The 18783-nt window shown below is 45.9% G+C and overlaps 1 protein-coding gene across 1 annotated transcript in view; it reads left to right on the forward strand.

The window, feature by feature from the left end:
• Window positions 1-16367, forward strand: part of LOC112214909 (NACHT and WD repeat domain-containing protein 2) — a 91439-nt gene extending 75072 nt beyond the window's left edge. Inside the window, exons 4-7 of the mRNA XM_042298475.1 lie at window positions 1736-1939; window positions 6616-6766; window positions 9376-9965; window positions 11922-16367. Of these exons, the coding sequence (XP_042154409.1) occupies window positions 1736-1939; window positions 6616-6766; window positions 9376-9965; window positions 11922-15821 (4845 nt within the window). The 3' untranslated portion in view covers window positions 15822-16367. The remainder of the gene's footprint in view (window positions 1-1735; window positions 1940-6615; window positions 6767-9375; window positions 9966-11921) is intronic.
• The last annotated feature ends 2416 nt before the right edge of the window (window positions 16368-18783 follow it).

An 18783-nucleotide genomic window follows, 5' to 3' on the forward strand; every position in this document is an offset into this window, starting at 1 on the left:
AGGAGAGGTGCTGGCTAGCAGAGTAGAACACCTGTTTAGGAGAGGTGCTGGCTAGCAGAGTAGAACACCTGTTTAGGAGAGGTGCTGGCTAGCAGAGTAGAACACCTGTTTAGGAGAGGTGCTGGCTAGCAGAGTAGAACACCTGTTTAGGAGAGGTGCTGGCTAGCAGAGTAGAACACCTGTTTAGGAGAGGTGCTGGCTAGCAGAGTAGAACACCTGTTTAGGAGAGGTGCTGGCTAGCAGAGTAGAACACCTGTTTAGGAGAGGTGCTGGCTAGCAGAGTAGAACACCTGTTTAGGAGAGGTGCTGGCTAGCAGAGTAGAACACCTGTTTAGGAGAGGTGCTGGCTAGCAGAGTAGAACACCTGTTTAGGAGAGGTGCTGGCTAGAGAGTAGAACACCTGTTTAGGAGAGGTGCTGGCTAGCAGAGTAGAACACCTGTTTAGGAGAGGTGCTGGCTAGCAGAGTAGAACACCTGTTTAGGAGAGGTGCTGGCTAGCAGAGTAGAACACCTGTTTAGGAGAGGTGCTGGCTAGCAGAGTAGAACACCTGTTTAGGAGAGGTGCTGGCTAGCAGAGTAGAACACCTGTTTAGGAGAGGTGCTGGCTAGCAGAGTAGAACACCTGTTTAGGAGAGTAGAACACCTGTTTAGGAGAGGTGCTGGCTAGCAGAGTAGAACACCTGTTTAGGAGAGGTGCTGGCTAGCAGAGTAGAACACCTGTTTAGGAGAGGTGCTGGCTAGCAGAGTAGAACACCTGTTTAGGAGAGGTGCTGGCTAGCAGAGTAGAACACCTGTTTAGGAGAGGTGCTGGCTAGCAGAGTAGAACACCTGTTTAGGAGAGGTGCTGGCTAGCAGAGTAGAACACCTGTTTAGGAGAGGTGCTGGCTAGCAGAGTAGAACACCTGTTTAGGAGAGGTGCTGGCTAGCAGAGTAGAACACCTGTTTAGGAGAGGTGCTGGCTAGCAGAGTAGAACACCTGTTTAGGAGAGGTGCTGGCTAGCAGTGAACACCTGTTTAGCTGCTGGCAGAGTAGAACACCTGTTTAGGAGAGGTGCTGGCTAGAACAGAGTAGAACACCTGTTTAGGAGAGGTGCTGGCTAGCTGAGTAGAACACCTGTTTAGGAGAGGTGCTGGCTAGCTGAGTAGAACACCTGTTTAGGAGAGGTGCTGGCTAGCTGAGTAGAACACCTGTTTAGCAGAGGTGCTGGCTAGCAGAGTAGAACACCTGTTTAGGCGATTAAAACAATACAATCCTGATATACTCAGCACATCAGCTATTGCTGGATGGCCCTGACCACTCACTCTGCCTCGGTGTGTGTGTGTGTGTGTGTGTGTGTGTGTGTGTGTGTGTGTGTGTGTGTGTGTGTGTGTGTGTGTGTGTGTGTGTGTGTGTGTGTGTGTGTGTGTGTGTGTGTGTGTGTGTGTGTGTGTGTGTGTGCGTGCGTACGTACGTGCGTGAACTCTAAGCCAAGGCTGACATACCAATAGATAACACCCACATGCCTTGCAGATAGCAGCCTGTCGTAAGGCTCTTCAATGAGCACTTTAATGTGAAAATCAGAAACTGCCTCAACGATACTCCTAGAATGAGAACAACTAGAAACCTTGAAAACCAATAATCATAGAAAGTCAAGCGATGATGATGATGATGATGATGATGATGATGATGATGATGATGATGATGATGATGATGATGACCGTTCAACCTCTCTCTGTCTTTCTTTCTTCCTCCCAGGGGCTGGTGGGAGAGAAGTATGGCAGTATCCGCGTGCCGGGCGAGGTGGAGGCTCCAGAGTTTGAGATGATCTTGGATGCGGCGGTGGAGGCGGGCCTAGACACACACATCCTGGAGGAGTGGTACTGTCGAGATGAGAACTCCGTGCCGCCGGCCTACTACCTCAAACCCAAAGCCCAGATGTTGAAGAACTACCAAAACTCAGTAAGATCTGAAACCTTCTGCCTCAAAACCTACAGAACTGATGCTCAGACCCAGTCGTTCTGGAATGACCGTGGGACGTGGCCAGGGTTCTCTTGCAGTGGAGGCTGGTGGGTTGAGCTATAGGACAGTCTCATCGTAATGGCAGGAATGAAAGACATGGAACGGAGTCAAACGTGGTTTCCATGTGTGTGACGTGATTGATACCGTTCCACCGTCCTCCTATAGCTCCTCCCACCAGCCTCCACTGTTCTCTTGGATCATATGGAAAAAGTCTAACTGAGTAGGTAGGTCTCAGTGAGACTAGGCCAAGATACTGAAGCATCCATATTCAGCAGATGCTATTATCCAGAGACTTACAGTAAGTGCATTCATCTTCAGATAGCTAGGTGGGACAACCACATCAGCAAAGTCAGTGAAATTAAAAAATATGTAGCATATTTATTTACATTGGAAAAAGGGAACCTTTCTGCTCTGTTTTAGACGCAGCAAACTGTTACGCCCTTCACGTTCACAAAAAGCACCCGTAACACTGGCCAGTAAAAGTCACCTGGAAACAGCTCTCTTAAAACTTCTGGACTTCAAGTTGGTTCCCCCATTAGAACGTGTTGTTCCGGTGGAACGTTGCCCTCATTAGAACGTGTTGTTCCGGTGGAACGTTGCCCTCATTAGAACGTGTTGTTCTGGTGGAACGTTGCCCTCATTAGAACGTGTTGTTCCGGTGGAACGTTGCCCTCATTAGAACGTGTTGTTCTGGTGGAACGTTGCCCTCATTAGAACGTGTTGTTCGGTGGAACGTTGCCCTCATTAGAACGTGTTGTTCGGTGGAACGTTGCCCTCATTAGAACGTGTTGTTCTGGTGGAACGTTGCCCTCATTAGAACGTGTTGTTCTGGTGGAACGTTGCCCTCATTAGAACGTGTTGTTCTGGTGGAACGTTGCCCTCATTAGAACGTGTTGTTCGGTGGAACGTTTCCCTCATTAGAACGTGTTGTTCTGGTGGAACGTTGCCCTCATTAGAACGTGTTGTTCTGGTGGAACGTTGCCCTCATTAGAACGTGTTGTTATGGTGGAACGTTGCCCTCATTAGAACGTGTTGTTCTGGTGGAACGTTTCCCTCATTAGAAAGTGATGTTCCGGTGGAACGTTTCCCTCATTAGAACGTGTTGTTCTGGTGGAACGTTGCCCTCATTAGAACGTGTTGTTCTGGTGGAACGTTGCCCTCATTAGAACGTGTTGTTCTGGTGGAACGTTGCCCTCATTAGAATGTGTTGTTCTGGTGGAACGTTGCCCTCATTAGAACGTGTTGTTCTGGTGGAACGTTTGATACCTATAAAGACTCACCATTGCACTTTCTTAAAATCTTTGTGATCTTACTGTGAGATGGCACTAGCAGTAAACATATCTGTGGCTCTCCGTGCAGCTGTCCCAGTCCCCATGTCACTACAGTGTAACTACAGTAACTACAGTGTAACTACAGTAACTACAGTGTAACTACAGTAACTAAAGCTTTGTGATCTTACTGTGAGTTGGCACTAGCAGTAAACATATCTGTGGCTCTCCATGCAGCTGTCACAGTCCCCATGTAACTACAGTGTAACTATAGTAACTACAGTAACTACAGTGTAACTACAGTAACTACAGTGTAACTACAGTAACTACAGTGTAACTATAGTAACTACAGTGTAACTACAGTGTAACTACAGTGTAACTACAGTAACTATAGTGTCACTACAGTGTAACTACAGTAACTATAGTGTAACTACAGTGTAACTACAGTGTAACTATAGTAACTACAGTGTAACTACAGTGTACCTACAGTAACTACAGTGTAACTATAGTAACTACAGTAACTAAAGCTTTGTGATCTTACTGTGAGTTGGCACTAGCAGTAAACATATCTGCAACTCTCCATACAGCTGTCACAGTCCCCATGTCACTACAGTGTAACTACAGTAACTATAGTAACTACAGTGTAACTACAGTAACTACAGTGTAGCTACAGTAACTATAGTGTCAGTATAGTAACTACAGTGTAACTCAGTGAAACTACAGTAACTATAGTGTATCTACAGTGTAACTACAGTAACTACAGTGTAACTACAGTGTAACGACAGTAACTACAGTGTAACTACAGTAACTATAGTGTAACTACAGTGTAACTACAGTGTAACTACAGTAACTATAGTGTAACTACAGTAACTGCAGTGTAACTACAGTAACTACAGTGTAACTATAGTAACTACAGTAAATGCAGTGTAACTACAGTGACTACAGTGTAACTACAGTAACTACAGTGTAACTATAACTATAGTAACTACAGTAACTACAGTGTAACTATAGTAACTATAGTGTAACTACAGTAACTACAGTGTAACTACAGTGTAACTACAGCGCTTGGCTAGTTAGTTAAGTTAAGCATTATAAGTACACTGTAAAGGGTAGCTGAACGTTTGTCCATGCCTGTGTTTGGACAATATATAGCCTCACTATTGTTATTTTACTGCTGCTCTTTAATTATTTGTTACTTTTATTTATTTTAATTGTACTTATCTATTTTTTACTTAACACTTGTTTTTCTTAAAACTACATTGTTGGTTAAGGGCTTTTAAGTAAGCATTTCACTGTAAGGTCAACTACACCTGTTGTATTCAGCATTTCACTGTAAGGTCGACTACACCTGTTGTATTCAGCATTTCACTGTAAGGTCGACTACACCTGTTGTATTCAGCATTTCACTGTGAGGTCGACTACACCTGTTGTATTCAGCATTTCACTGTAAGGTCTACTACACCTGGTGTATTCAGCATTTCACCATAAGATCTACTACACCTGTTGTATTCAGCATTTCACTGTAAGGTCGACTACACCTGTTGTATTCAGCATTTCACTGTAAGGTATTCGACTACACCTGTTGTATTCAGCATTTCACTGTGAACTACAACTGTTGTATTCAGTCACTGTAAGGTCGACTACATTTCACTGTAAGGTCACCACCTGTTGTATTCAGCATTTCACTGTGACTACAACTGGTCTTTCACTAGGTCTACTACACCTGTTGTATTCACCTGTTGTATTCAGCATTTCACTGTGAGGTCTACTACACCTGTTGTATTCAGCATTTCACTGTAAGGTCGACTACACCTGTTGTATTCGGCGCATGTGACAAATAACATTTGATATGAGTTGATTTGATTTGTGCATGCCTGTGCATGCCTGTGTGACGGTCACCCTGTCACTACAGTACTCGGGCTAGTTAAGTAAAGCATTATAAGTACGCTGTAGCGGGTAGCTGAACGTTTGTGCATGCCTGTGTGACGGTCACCTTGTCACTACAGTACTAGCTTTTAGCATGCCGACTTTGGCTAGCTGAACATTTAGCGCGTGTGTCACTCAATGCGGCTCCTCCTCTTGGTTGGAGGTTTGATGGAGGAGAACAGCACAGTTTGCCTGCTGGAACCTTCTCTCGTGAATCTCATGAACTTCCTGTCTCCAGCACAGGAGGTTGGTGGCACCTTAATTGGGGAGGACGGGCTCGTGGTAATGCCTGAGGCTGAATCAGAGGAATGGTGTCACATACGTCAAACACATGGTTTCTATGTGTTTGATGCCATTCGCGCCGTTCCAGACATTATTAAGAGCCGTCTTCCCCTCAGTAGCCTCCACTGCTCTCCAAGGATTGGCGGGGCGGCAGGTAGCCTAGTGGTTAGTGGTTAGCCTAGTGGTTAGAGGGGGGGCGGCGGGTAGCCTAGTGGTTAGAGGGGAGGGGCGGCGGGTAGCCTAGTGGTTAGAGGGGAGGGGCGGCGGGTAGCCTAGTGGTTAGGGGCGGCAGGTAGCCTAGTGGTTAGAGGGGAGGGCGGCGGGTAGCCTAGTGGTTAGAGGGGAGGGGGCGGGTAGCCTGGTTAGAGGGGAGGGGCGGCGGGTAGCCTAGTGGTTAGAGGGGAGGGGCGGCGGTAGCCTAGTGGTTAGAGGGAGGGGCCAGGTAGCCTAGTGGTTAGAGGGGAGGGGCAGGGTAGCCTAGTGGTTAGCCTAGTGTGGTTAGAGGGGAGGGGGGGGTAGCCTAGTGGTTAGCCTAGTGGTTAGAGGGGAGGGGCGGCAGGTAGCCTAGTGGTTAGAGGGGAGGGGCAGCAGGTAGCCTAGTGGTTAGAGCGTTGGACTAGTAACCGGAAGGTTGCAAGTTCAAACCCCCAAGCTGACAAGGTACAAATCTGTCATTCTGTCCCTGAACAGGCAGTTAACCCACTGTTCCTAGGCCGTCATTGAAAATACTGACTTGCCTAGATAACTAAAGGTAAAATAAAATTAAGGATATCTACTGTAGTTCTATTGGTATCAGCAGATATAGATGTCCTCTATACTATCTCTGTGTGGTCCAGTTCAGCTTGTGGAGATACTGCACTATATTGCATCAATTTGTTGTGGGCCCAAACAACTTCAACAGTTACTACCATTTACCAACTTATCTTTAAGTTCCTTCCTTTTGCCTTGCCAAAAAAAAAGAAGCTGTACACAGTAGGTCTCTGGCTTTGTTAAGACTGCCGTCTAAAATCATCAAAAGCATACCAATCAAGCTAGTTACTTATTGTTTAATCTACTCTATATGTTCCAAGAACAAAAAGCTGAACTGTGCGTCAATTTCAACATGACAAAAAACTCCCTTTATCTCCCTGTCTTCTACAGATGGAGTCGAGCAGTGCAGCCAAGACGAAGAACGACAAGGCGTGGAGGAACGTGTCTGAGGAGATCAAGGGGATCTTCCGTAGGTCTGTCCTGCAGCTCCAGGAGAAGGGCACCATGAAGCCCCCTCAGGCCAAGAAATTCCTCTGCTCTGGTATGAAGGCTACTCCTGTCCCCTTCTTCTTCTATGGTGTTATACCATCAAACTCAGTATTGTATATTGTGTTATTTAGTGTTGTGGTGTTTTCTTGTTTTACTGAGCTACATTGTACAACCAAGATATGTGTGTGTGCGTTCATTTGACCTGACATTTAACTGGGGAAGGCTTTAGTTAAATCACTTAAGTCGTTATTATGATGATTTTGTGGTAGCAATCAGTTTTCCTCATGAGCTAATGTACCATCAGGGAGTTTCTACTGATACAGAACATAGAGATAAACCGACACATGCAGACTAGATATAGTCCCTTAAAAAAAAATATCAATTCAATTCAAGGGCTTTATTGGCATGGGAAACATGTGTTAACATTGCCAAAGCAAGTGAGGTAGATAATATATAAAGTGAATATATAAAGTGAAATAAACAATAAAAATTAACAGTAAACATTACACATACAGAAGTTTCAAAACAATAAAGACATTACAAATGTCAGATTATATATATACAGTGTTTTAACAATGGACAAATGGTAAAGGACACAAGATAAAATAAATAAGCATAAATATGGGTTGTATTTACAATGGTGTGTGTTCTTCACTGGTTGCCCTTTTCTCGTGGCAACAGGTCAACAATATCTCTCTGTGTTTACAATTTAAAGTAGGTCTGCCCTAGAGGGCTCCTAAAGTATTCCAAATTGGGTCTAATTACACTAACAGTCACTCCATTTTGGGTTAATGTAATCATCTCTGATTGAATTGGACACTATCACCCATTTTGAGGGTGAAAGATAAAGTAAGTGTGTTTCCGGTGTCTGCAAGGTGTTTCTCGGGCATATCTCCTTTCTGATGCATCATGGGTGCCGCTGGGTTTCTCTGTAGCCTTTCTGATGCATCATGGGTGCCGCTGGGTTTCTCTGTAGCCTTTCTGATGCATCATGGGTGCCGCTGGGTTTCTCTGTAGCCTTTCTGATGCATCATGGGTGCCGCTGGGTTTCTCTGTAGCCTTTCTGATGCATCATGGGTGCCGCTGGGTTTCTCTGTAGCCTTTCTGATGCATCATGGGTGCCGCTGGGTTTCTCTGTAGCCTTTCTGATGCATCATGGGTGCCGCTGGGTTTCTCTGTAGCCTTTCTGATGCATCATGGGTGCCGCTGGGTTTCTCTGTAGCCTTTCTGATGCATCATGGGTGCCGCTGGGTTTCTCTGTAGCCTTTCTGATGCATCATGGGTGCCGCTGGGTTTCTCTGTAGCCTTTCTGATGCATCATGGGTGCCGCTGGGTTTCTCTGTAGCCTTTCTGATGCATCATGGGTGCCGCTGGGTTTCTCTGTAGCCTTTCTGATGCATCATGGGTGCCGCTGGGTTTCTCTGTAGCCTTTCTGATGCATCATGGGTGCCGCTGGGTTTCTCTGTAGCCTTTCTGATGCATCATGGGTGCCGCTGAGTTTCTCTTTAGCCTTTCTGATGCATCATGGGTGCCGCTGGGTTTCTCTGTAGCCTTTCTGATGCATCATGGGTGCCGCTGGGTTTCTCTGTAGCCTTTCTGATGCATCATGGGTGCCGCTGGGTTTCTCTGTAGCCTTTCTGATGCATCATGGGTGCCGCTGGGTTTCTCTGTAGCCTTTCTGATGCATCATGGGTGCCGCTGGGTTTCTCTGTAGCCTTTCTGATGCATCATGGGTGCCGCTGAGTTTCTCTGTAGCCTTTCTGATGCATCATGGGTGCCACTGGGTTTCTCTGTAGCCTTTCTGATGCATCATGGGTACCGCTGGGTTTCTCTGTAGGCTAGGTGTTTGTACCTAGAGAGAACGCAGCAACACTGCTAGCAGCAGCCTGTTTTGTAATGAATATCGGGAGAGTTTGGGGATTGTTTCCTGCTATGTTCCCCTGCTGAGCCATATATATATATATATATATATATATACGCTGTGGACAAATTCACACAAAGTCATTTTACTTGATTACCATGCAGATTTCTATGTTTGATTTGTTCAAAGGCATAGCCAATGCTTATGTGTACAGGGGGAAAAAGACATTCAGTATGCCAGTTAATTGACTATACCGAGCTTCAAACAACGTTTATCTCCCCTTTCTTTCCCCTCTGTCTTTTCTTACCGTCTACTCTATAGCACGCTGCAGTGTGGGCGACACGGGAGATGCTGGCAGAGTTTCAGTAGAACCGGCTCTTTGAGGGGGAGGGGGGACGGGGGGCTGCAATGTTGCTTATGTGATTGTATCAACCGTCTCAAACAAGGCTTAGGGGAAACATATCTAATCGCAGACTAAAGGCAGGCTAAAAAAAGACTGCCAGAATCTGTGTGGCTTTACTTAAAGACTCGCAAATCTCCCAAGTCTGTTTTGAAGACAAGCTTAGGAGCTCACAACAGAACCCAGTGCTAGCCTTTTTTCAAGCTACTTAGAAAAGTAGTAGGCCTGTAGTGTGGGTTCAGAAACAATAACTCACGTAACTTTGAACAATTTTAAGACTCCGAATCATGTGTGGATTAGCCTAACTCCTCAGAAATATTATATAGAAAGTTTCTTCAAGGACAAAAATGTTCTAACTTTTAATTGATTGTTTGTTTGTTTTTTCTCTCCCATTTTTCAGCCTTGGAGGATGAGTTGGACTTTGCCTTGGGCAAACAAACGCCTGCCTTCCTCAAGAAGTGTGTCTGCTATATCCGCAAGATCTCCAACTTCGACCGGCACGCCAAACTCCCGGAGATGGCCAAGTACATGGATATCGTCGTCGCCGAGGACCGCGTCATGCGTAACCAGGAAGCCTACGAACGTCTTTTAAAAGTACGAGACGAGTTTATCCCCACGGTGGTGGCCTCGTCCAACCTCCGGGTCTACTCCTCTGTGACGCACTGCGACATGAAGCTAGGCTACTCCCAGGAAGTGGAGAGCCACTACGTGGAAGGCTTGTGTAAACAGTTCTATGAGGATATGGTGGACATCATCCAGGCCACGGTCCAGCAGAACTTTGACACAGAGACCGACCCCCTGTACGACGAGATCCTCCAGCACCTCTCCCTGTGTAAGAACTTCTCGGCCTTCTACGATTATAAGAGCGAGACGCTGGACCTGGTGCAGGAGTATCTGCTGCCGTCTAAAGGGAGTAGGATGAGCCCCCTGGTGGTCTACGGTGGGCCCTGCACGGGGAAGACATTGCTGCTGGCCCAGGTGGCCAAACAGGTGATTGACTGTACTGTTGGGGGGGGGGACTTTTAGGTCTTAATGGGACTTCCTGGTTTAGATGTTGCAATAATAATTGAAAGGCTTTGTCAATCACAACAAGGCATTTGTGTGAGGGATAATGTACATTTTGGGGTCTATCTGTGTTCGTCCGCTTGAGTGCGTCTGTCTGTGTGTAAGAGTACACAAGGGTGTCGATGTGCTCGTTACGCATGCATTATCCATCTGTGTAAGTTTGCTACATGTAAGTCCATCCATCAACTATGCACTTGTGCCTATCTGTGTGTGTGTGTGTGTGTGTGTGTGTGTGTGTGTGTGTGTGTGTGTGTGTGTGTGTGTGTGTGTGTGTGTGTGTGTGTGTGTGTGTGTGTGTGTGTGTGTGTGTGTGTGTGTGTGTGTGTGTGAGGTCACTGTTCACTTACTGGCCTGTCTGTTACTGGGCCGTCTGTTTGCCCAGGTCATGTTAGGGTCATGTTGCAAGGGAGCCCACACAGTGCAGTCACTCTGCCCTGCTTCTTGACCTTTATAATAGATTCCTTCACCTCTAATATCTCACAGTTGACAGTTAATTTATCACAGGTGACATGGATTGTTCAGAGTTGTCACATAGATCAGAGTGCTAGATATAGTAGATATAAAAGCCTTCTTCTTTATTTGCTTCCCTCTGCTGCTTCTGTGGAGGGAGGGATCTGTTGACAGCCTGTCGACCAGAGCAGACTGTCACAGATTTTAGTCACTAACTCTGTATCTGTCATGATGAGCTCTCAGACCTGGTCTCCTTGGAGTTGCCACATAGATATTTAGTGTGACATTTACGGTCAGAAATGAGGCCCCTGAATTCTATGTGCCATGCGTGTCACGCACAATAGAATCCACACAGTCCCAGTCCCACATGTAGACACACACACCCGCACTAACACACACACACCCGCACTAACACACACACACACACTGCTATAGTCTAGGAAGGATTCTAGGAATCACCGCAGGGGGCCTTGGTGAATGATTGAATGAAACTATAAATATGTATGAAACAAGGGAAACAGGGAGCAACACTGATTCATGAAATATTTCTCATGTTGGGAAAGTCATTGGATACTTCTTCTATCTCAGCCTGCATAGCTGCCAGTCCGTTTCTGCACTCATGCCAATTCCTTGTAGAATTCTTATGCAAAACATGATTTGACTTGACAATGAAGTAGACTAAAGCACAAACAGATCTGGGATCGGGCATTTTTAGACTCACATATCTGAGATATGCACTGGGCACCAGACTGGCCAGTCGTCCTCAGATCTGGGATCAGGTTACGTCTATCTAACTCTTGAAAATGTTTACATTTTCGCTTGTTGTTTTTCTGTTTACCTCATGGCCTTGGCGAGGAGAGGACAGCTTAAAACAGGATCTCTTGAATAATGTATCAACTCTACAAACTGAGTTCACATTCATTGCGGTTCTATTTGTAAAGTATATGTCCCCAGGAGACAGAATACCTGGTATTGAAGCAGACCTCTGTCCTCTGTACACTGCTCTAACCTTGGCATCACATCACGCCCAATGTTTTCCCAATAGCAATTCAAGCTCCTTCCACTTTAGTAGAGCTGTATGTCGTCTTCTGAGTCACACAGAGTAAATATTGATTGGGTAAAAATGATTGCAAAAAGCTAAAGCTAATTAGAAATGACACAATAACACAAAATGAACGACAAAACTATATATCAAATTTTTTTCACAGAGCTTTTTTCCGGTTAGATAACCCTTCCCTTACAGTGGAACGCGCTTTGAGGCTTTGAAAACTGTTTTATAAATGCAATCCATTATTGAAAACATGGCCTTGTATGTTTTCTCTCTCTGAGTTGCGTATCTCTTCACAGAGCTCCTTCATGTAAGACAACCATCCTTGAGAAAGTGACTAAATCTCTTTTCTCTTTCTCTCTCTCTCTCTTTGTCGTTTCCAGGCCTACACGTGGCTCCAGACGGAGATGGGCCCCGAGACAGACCCGGTAGTCATCGTCCGCTTCGTTGGCTCCTCAGAGTTTGCCACAAATCTGCGTACCCTCCTCCAGAGCATCTGCGAGCAGATAGCCATCAACTACCGTTGCCTGATCCACTTCCTGCCCAACAAGATCCAGGAGATGACGGAGCTGCTAGTCAACCTCCTTGGGGAGTCCTCCTTCCAACGGCCCCTGGTCATCATCCTGGATGCGCTGGAGCAGCTCTCAGAGGCCGACGAGGCCCGCAAGCTGTGGTGGCTTCCCGCCCACCTGCCTCGCACTGTCCGCATCGTTGTCTCAACATTACCCAACAAGCACGGAATCCTCCAAAAACTCCGCTGTTTGATCCATGATGAAGGACGCTACGTAGAGCTGGTGCAGCGTGACCGCAAGACCTGTAGTCAAACACTGAAGCAGCAGCTGCTGGGGTTGAAAAGGAAGGTGACCTCGGGACAGCAGATCTATGTCAATGAAGCGCTGGCCAAGTGCACGCTACCCATGTTCGTCAACCTCGTCTACCGGGAGGTGGTACACTGGCGCTCGCACAAGGACGTGGACGACCGTTCGCTGTGCTCCACCGTGCACGAGAGCATCGAGCAGCTCTTCTACTCGGTGGAGAACAAGCTGGGGCAGCGGTTCGTGTTCAGGGCGCTGGGATACATTACCATGGCCAAGGCGGGCTTAACGGAGGTAGAGCTGGAGGATATTTTGTCACTGGATAACAGTGTGCTGGGAGACATCATGGTCAGTTCAAATCTAAAAAACCCGCTGAGGATCTCCTATGACCTGGTGGCGAGGCTGAAAGAGGAACTGGAGGGGTACCTGGTGGAGAGGCAGGTGAGAAACGTTACTCTGATGGTGTGGGCCAATAGACATCTGCACCTCATCGCCCAGAAGCTGTATCTTAGCAATGAGGAGGACGTGCACCAGATGCACAGCCTCCTGGCCGAGTACTTCCTGGGGGCATGGTCGGGCGGCAGGAAAAAGATATTCCACTGCGACAACAACCACTTTGCCTCGCTCAACATCTCCCAACACAAGAACCCCCACCCCCAGCAGCCGTCCCACAAAGAAGCATCCGCCGAGAAGTACTCCTATGACAGGCAGACCCCTGAGCAGCCCTGGGTGTTCCAGTGCAACCTCCTGGAGCCTGACATCTTCTTCGTCAACCACAGGAAGATGACAGAGCTCCTCTACCACCTGACTCGGAGTGGCCGCACAGACGACCTCATGTACGGGGTCATCATGAACTTCAGTTGGCTCTACACCATGATCAAAATAGGGCAGTTTGAGAAGGCGCTGACCGACATCGACGTAGCCTACAGCTACTCCCAGGAGAAAGAACTCAAGTTCTTGGCCACCACACTGCGCAGCATCAAGGTCAAAGTGATGAATAACCCGGCATCCCTGTCTGCAGAGCTACAGCAGAGGCTCCTCCCTGTGGTAACCTCCCTACCAAAGCTTCGACACCTCCTCCTGGAGTGCGACAAGGACGGCCCCAAGTACTGCTCCATCGTGCCCCTCCACTCCTCCATGGATGTCACCTACAGCCCTGAAAGACTGCCGCTGTGCTCCAGCTACATGCAGATAGTGGAGATCCTGCCCACCCTAGCCCCCAACATTGTCCTCGTGGCCCTGGACGATGGGTCCGTCAGCACATGGGATGTGGAGAGCAGGCAGCTCCTCCGGCAGATAGACACGGCCCGCTCAGTTGTCCTGGGGATCAGACTAACCAGCGATGAGAAGTACCTGGTCGTGGCAACCACCAAGAATACGCTGCTCATTTATGACAACCATAAGTCCTGCCTGCTGTCCGAAGTAGACATCAAGGGCTCCAAGCACTGTGGTATCACAGGAGGGGTGGCTTTCATCAACGGATTCACACTGGCCAGCCATCATGCCTTGGCCTGGCTAGAGGCCAGTAAAGACGTTAATGTGATCGATCTGCTCTACGGCTGGCCCCTCTACCAGTTCCACTGCTGGTACGAGGTCACCTGCGTCCAATGCTCCCCGGATGGAATGTATGCCTTCTGTGGTCAGTATCTCAACACCACGTCCATCTTCCATCTGGGCACCGGGGACAAGCTAGCCACGGTCACGTCCGAGTTTTCCGGGGGATTCGTCAAGTCCATCTTAGTCCTGGACACCATTCACCAGATGGTGATGATCGATAATGAGGGGAGCCTGTCGGTGTGGAACACCAAAGAGATCAACAACCCCAGACTGATGGAAGATTACGACTGCCGGGGGGACGAGAACGAGGTCGTAGGCATTGAGCTGTCAGAAGACCAGCACTCCATCCTCATCTGCAAAGACAAGAGCATCGAGGTCCTGGACACCAAGTTGTGGAAGATGGCAGAGAAGTTCAAGGCCAAGCGGGCAGAGCGTTTCGTGGCTGCAGTCCTCTCCAAAAATGGCCAAAGTATCGTGGCCTCCATGGAGAACACGTCGTCCATATTTGTGTGGAGGAGGGACAGTGGGCAGTGCATGGCAAGCCTGATTGAGATCTCTGGGGCCATCATTAAACTCATCAAGTCCACCCACCACAACCTGCTCCTGTCTGTGGCCAGCAGTGGAGTGCTATCAGTCTGGGACATTGACATCATCACCGCCATGTCCAACATTGACAAAACAGGTAAGAGGATCCAGAGTTTACAGCTCTCTGGAAGGGAAGACTTTGTGTTCACCATGGACGGCTCCGAAGCCATCCACAAGTGGAACTTCAGCACAGGCTTCATCGAGACTGTCTTCAAGCACGAGGGCTTGGTGGAGAACTGTGTCCTGACCTCCTCCGGGGATCTCATGGTGACGTCGGATGATAAGTGCAGCCAGTACATCTGGCATACGTCCACCGGCGAAAACATTTTCCGCATCAACGGACAGAAGATATCCCAGCTCCTGATGACCCACAATGACCAGTTCGTGGTGTCCCTCTGCGAACAAAACTGCTCCCGAGTCTGGAGGCTGGCCACCGGACACAAAGTGTGCAACATACTGGTGACCCTCCAGAACGCACTGATCACCACCGCAAACACCTTCCTAGTGGGAACTACTAAAAACAAGCTGCTCGCTGTCAGCCTCTGGTCAGGCAGTATCTCTAAGAAGTTTGTCTGTGACGACGGCATTAGCATTGTCAACTTCAAGCTTATTCCCGACTGCCCTGACTTCGTGGTCTTCATTACATCGACAGAGACTGTGTTTATATGGAGCGTGGCGGACGAGTCAGTCTGCAGACGCGTCCAGCTGCCTACTAACTTCCTCAAAAACCTGGAAGACTTCCAGATTTCACCAAATGGGAAACTGGGCATTGTCTCCAAGGGCGACGAGAACATTAACGTGTTGGACCTTCACAGCGGGAAGCTGAGGCTCGTTCACGCTGCCGGTATCATCTGGCGGCAGAAGCTGTCCAGGGACGGGCGCTACCTGGTCTACATCTGCTTCCGGAACTGCGATGAAGATGACGAAGCGGGTGTGGTGTCCAACCTGATCGTGATGCGTCTGGCGGATGGAAAGAGCATCGGGACATGCTCCCTCTACAAGACGCCCACCTTCCTCTGCCTGTCCCAGCGGGCACTCAACATCATCATCGGCTTCGAGGACGGTAGCATCAGCACCTACACGGTGGTGGACCGTGTGGACGCCGCACTAAAGATCAAGATTGCCACGTCCAACAGCCGGCAGATCGTCAACAACGCCTCACAGAAGGTAAGGCCCAAGTGCGGCAACCACACTTTCAAGACCATCGCCGACTGCGTGTGGAGGGAGTCCACTGAAGTCTTCTCCAGGGATAGCCCCATCAATGTGTCTGACTCAGGGGAGCCAGAGACCACCACTCCCACCAAAAAGAGTGAACTGTTGCAGTGAGAGCGGGGTGGGGGGGGTTACAGTTGACCCTTGTTTACAGCCACCTGATTCAGCTGCAGATGTCCTCTGTGTAGTTTACTATATGCTGGCTGCTACTATAACGCTGCACTCAAGTTATGTATCACAACAATCTATATGATGTTAGCTTATTCATTTTCTTCACACGACGACTGTTAGAATCCAAGTAGTTTTTTATGGTTCTAATTTTCTTTTATATATATATATATATGATATAAAATATATTTAATCTATTGGTTTGACATCATTTTTCCTTTTGCATTTGAAGAACAATGTCGATTTTTACATTTCTCCATTTTACATTTCCACATTTCCATTTCAGTTAGCTTTACCAATTGTCTTTGTACGTGTGTTCATTTCTTTGCGTTCGTTTCTTTGCACATTAAGCCATAATGTCGTTGTTAAGAAATGTGTATTTATTTATGTTTAATTAAATCATACGTACTGAACATTAAACTATATACACCACCGTTCAAAAGTTTGGGGTCACATCGAAATGTCCTTGTTTTTGAAAGAAAAGCACTTTTTTTGTCCATTAAAATAACATGACATTTATCAGCAATATAGTGTAGACATTGTTAATGTTGTAAATGACTATTGTAGCTGGAAACGGCAGATTTCGTATGGAATATCTACATAGGCGTACAGAGGCCCATTATCAGCAACCATCACTCCTGTGTTCCAATGGCACGTTGTGTTAGATAATCCAAGTTTATCATTTTAATAGTCTAATTGATCATTAGAAAACCCTTTTGCAATTATTTTAGCACAGCTAAAGAAGAAATAAAACTGGCCTTATTTAGACTAGTTGAGTATCTGGAGCATCAGCATTTGTGGGTTCGATTACAGGCTCAGAATGGTGAGAAACAAAGAACTTCTGATGAAACTCATCAGTCTATTCTTGTTCTGAGAAATGAAGGCTATTCCTTGCAAGAAATTTCCAAGAAGATTTCGTAAAATGCTGTGTACTACACCCTTCACAAAACAGCGCAAACTGACTCTACCCAGAATAGAAAGAGGAGTGGGAGGCCCCGGTGCACAACTGAGCAAGAGGACAAGTACATTAGAGTGTCTAGTTTGAGAAACAGACCCCTCACAAGTCCTCAACTGGCAGCTTCATAAAATAGTACCCGCAAAACACCAGTCTCAATGTCAACAGTGAAGAGACTACTCCAGGATGCTGGCCTTCTAGGTAGAGTTCCTCTGTCCAGTCTTAACGTCAACAGTGAAGAGGCGACTCCAGGATGCTGGCCTTCTAGGCAGAGTTCCTCTGTCCAGTCTCAACGTCAACAGTGAAGAGGCGACTCCAGGATGCTGGCCTACTAGGCAAAGTTTCTCTGTCCAGTGTCTGTGTTCTTTTGTCCATTTTAATCTTTGATTTTTATTGGCCAGTCTAAGATATGGCTTTTTCTGTGCAACTCTGCCTAGAAGGCCAGCATCCCGTGGGTCGCCTCTTCACTGTTGCTGATAATGGGCCTCTGTACGCCTACAGTATGTAGATATTCCATTAAAAATCAGCCGTTTCCAGCTACAATAGTCATTTACAACATTAACAATATATACACTGTATTTCTGATCAATTTGATGACCCCACATTTATGAATGGTAGTGTATATATATATATATATATATATATATATATCTCTCTTTTGGCTGCTGCAATTCGTGCAACTCCTTAAAAAACATGTTATGTTGTGCTTAATGCAATCAAAGTGAGTGCCTGGTTTTTGAAATGTCTTTTATTTTCAGATAGACTACTGAGAATTGCAGGGAGTTCGTAGACACACTATATACAAATACATATACTAATTTAGCATACATAATCAATTTGATTGATTTTAAAATGATCAAAAAATGTTTAAAAAATGTTTAAAAAATAAAAATAAAAAAGTTGAGGATTAAGGTACTTTAGTGGCCGTGTTGAGTTTGAGATTATAAATACATGTATTAACAGCTGGTCCAACTTTACCTGTTTCCGGTTCATGAATTTCTCAGTGTAGCATCTCACTGTTCGTATCCACGCCTTAAACAGTTTTCTGTTTTACAGCTTTTACCTTCAGTAAAAAAAATATTTAAAAAATTGTCTTAACATTTAGAGAGAAAGAGAGAGAAATTTTTTTAAATTGTCTTAACATTTAGAGAGAGAAAGAAAGAGAGAGAAAAAACATTAAATTGTCTTAACATTTAGAGAGAGAGAGAAAAAAAACATTAAATTGTCTTAACATTTAGAGAGAGAGAGAGAGAGAGAGAAAACATTAAATTGTCTTAACATTTAGAGAGAGAGAGAGAAAAAAAACATTAAATTGTCTTAACATTTAGAGAGAGAGAGAGAGAGAGAGAAAAAAACATTAAATTGTCTTAACATTTAGAGAGAGAGAGAGAGAAAAAAAAACATTAAAATGTCTTAACATTTAGAGAGAGAGAGAGAGAAAACATTAAATTGTCTTAACATTTAGAGAGAGAGAGAGAGAGAAAAAAAACATTAAATTGTCTTAACATTTAGAGAGAGAGAGAGAAAAAAAACATTAAATTGTCTTAACATTTAGAGAGAGAGAGAGAAAAAATATTAAATTGTCTTAACATTTAGAGAGAGAGAGAGAGAGAGAAAACATTAAATTGTCTTAACATTTAGAGAGAGAGACAAAATGGTGTTAATAGGCACAATGTGGTGAAGGTATTGGAGGTTAGATTATCAAGGTTTTGTTTTGCGTCGGGACGTTATGAAGGACATTCGGAGAACGATGTTTCTAAAGATACCGATGATCTTTTTTTTGGGGGGGGTTATTTATTTAGTCATATTGATAATCATTTGTCTTTGCTCTTTAAACAGGTGTTTGGTATTTGACTTTGTTTGACATAGTCACAGGGATTCAGAGTTGAAACGAAAGGATATCTTCAGTCGATGCTAGCGTTTTGGTTTTCTCTAAACCTTTTAAGGGCTATT

This window comes from Oncorhynchus tshawytscha, linkage group LG15 (genome assembly GCF_018296145.1).
Source record: "Oncorhynchus tshawytscha isolate Ot180627B linkage group LG15, Otsh_v2.0, whole genome shotgun sequence".
NCBI lineage: Eukaryota > Metazoa > Chordata > Actinopteri > Salmoniformes > Salmonidae > Oncorhynchus > Oncorhynchus tshawytscha.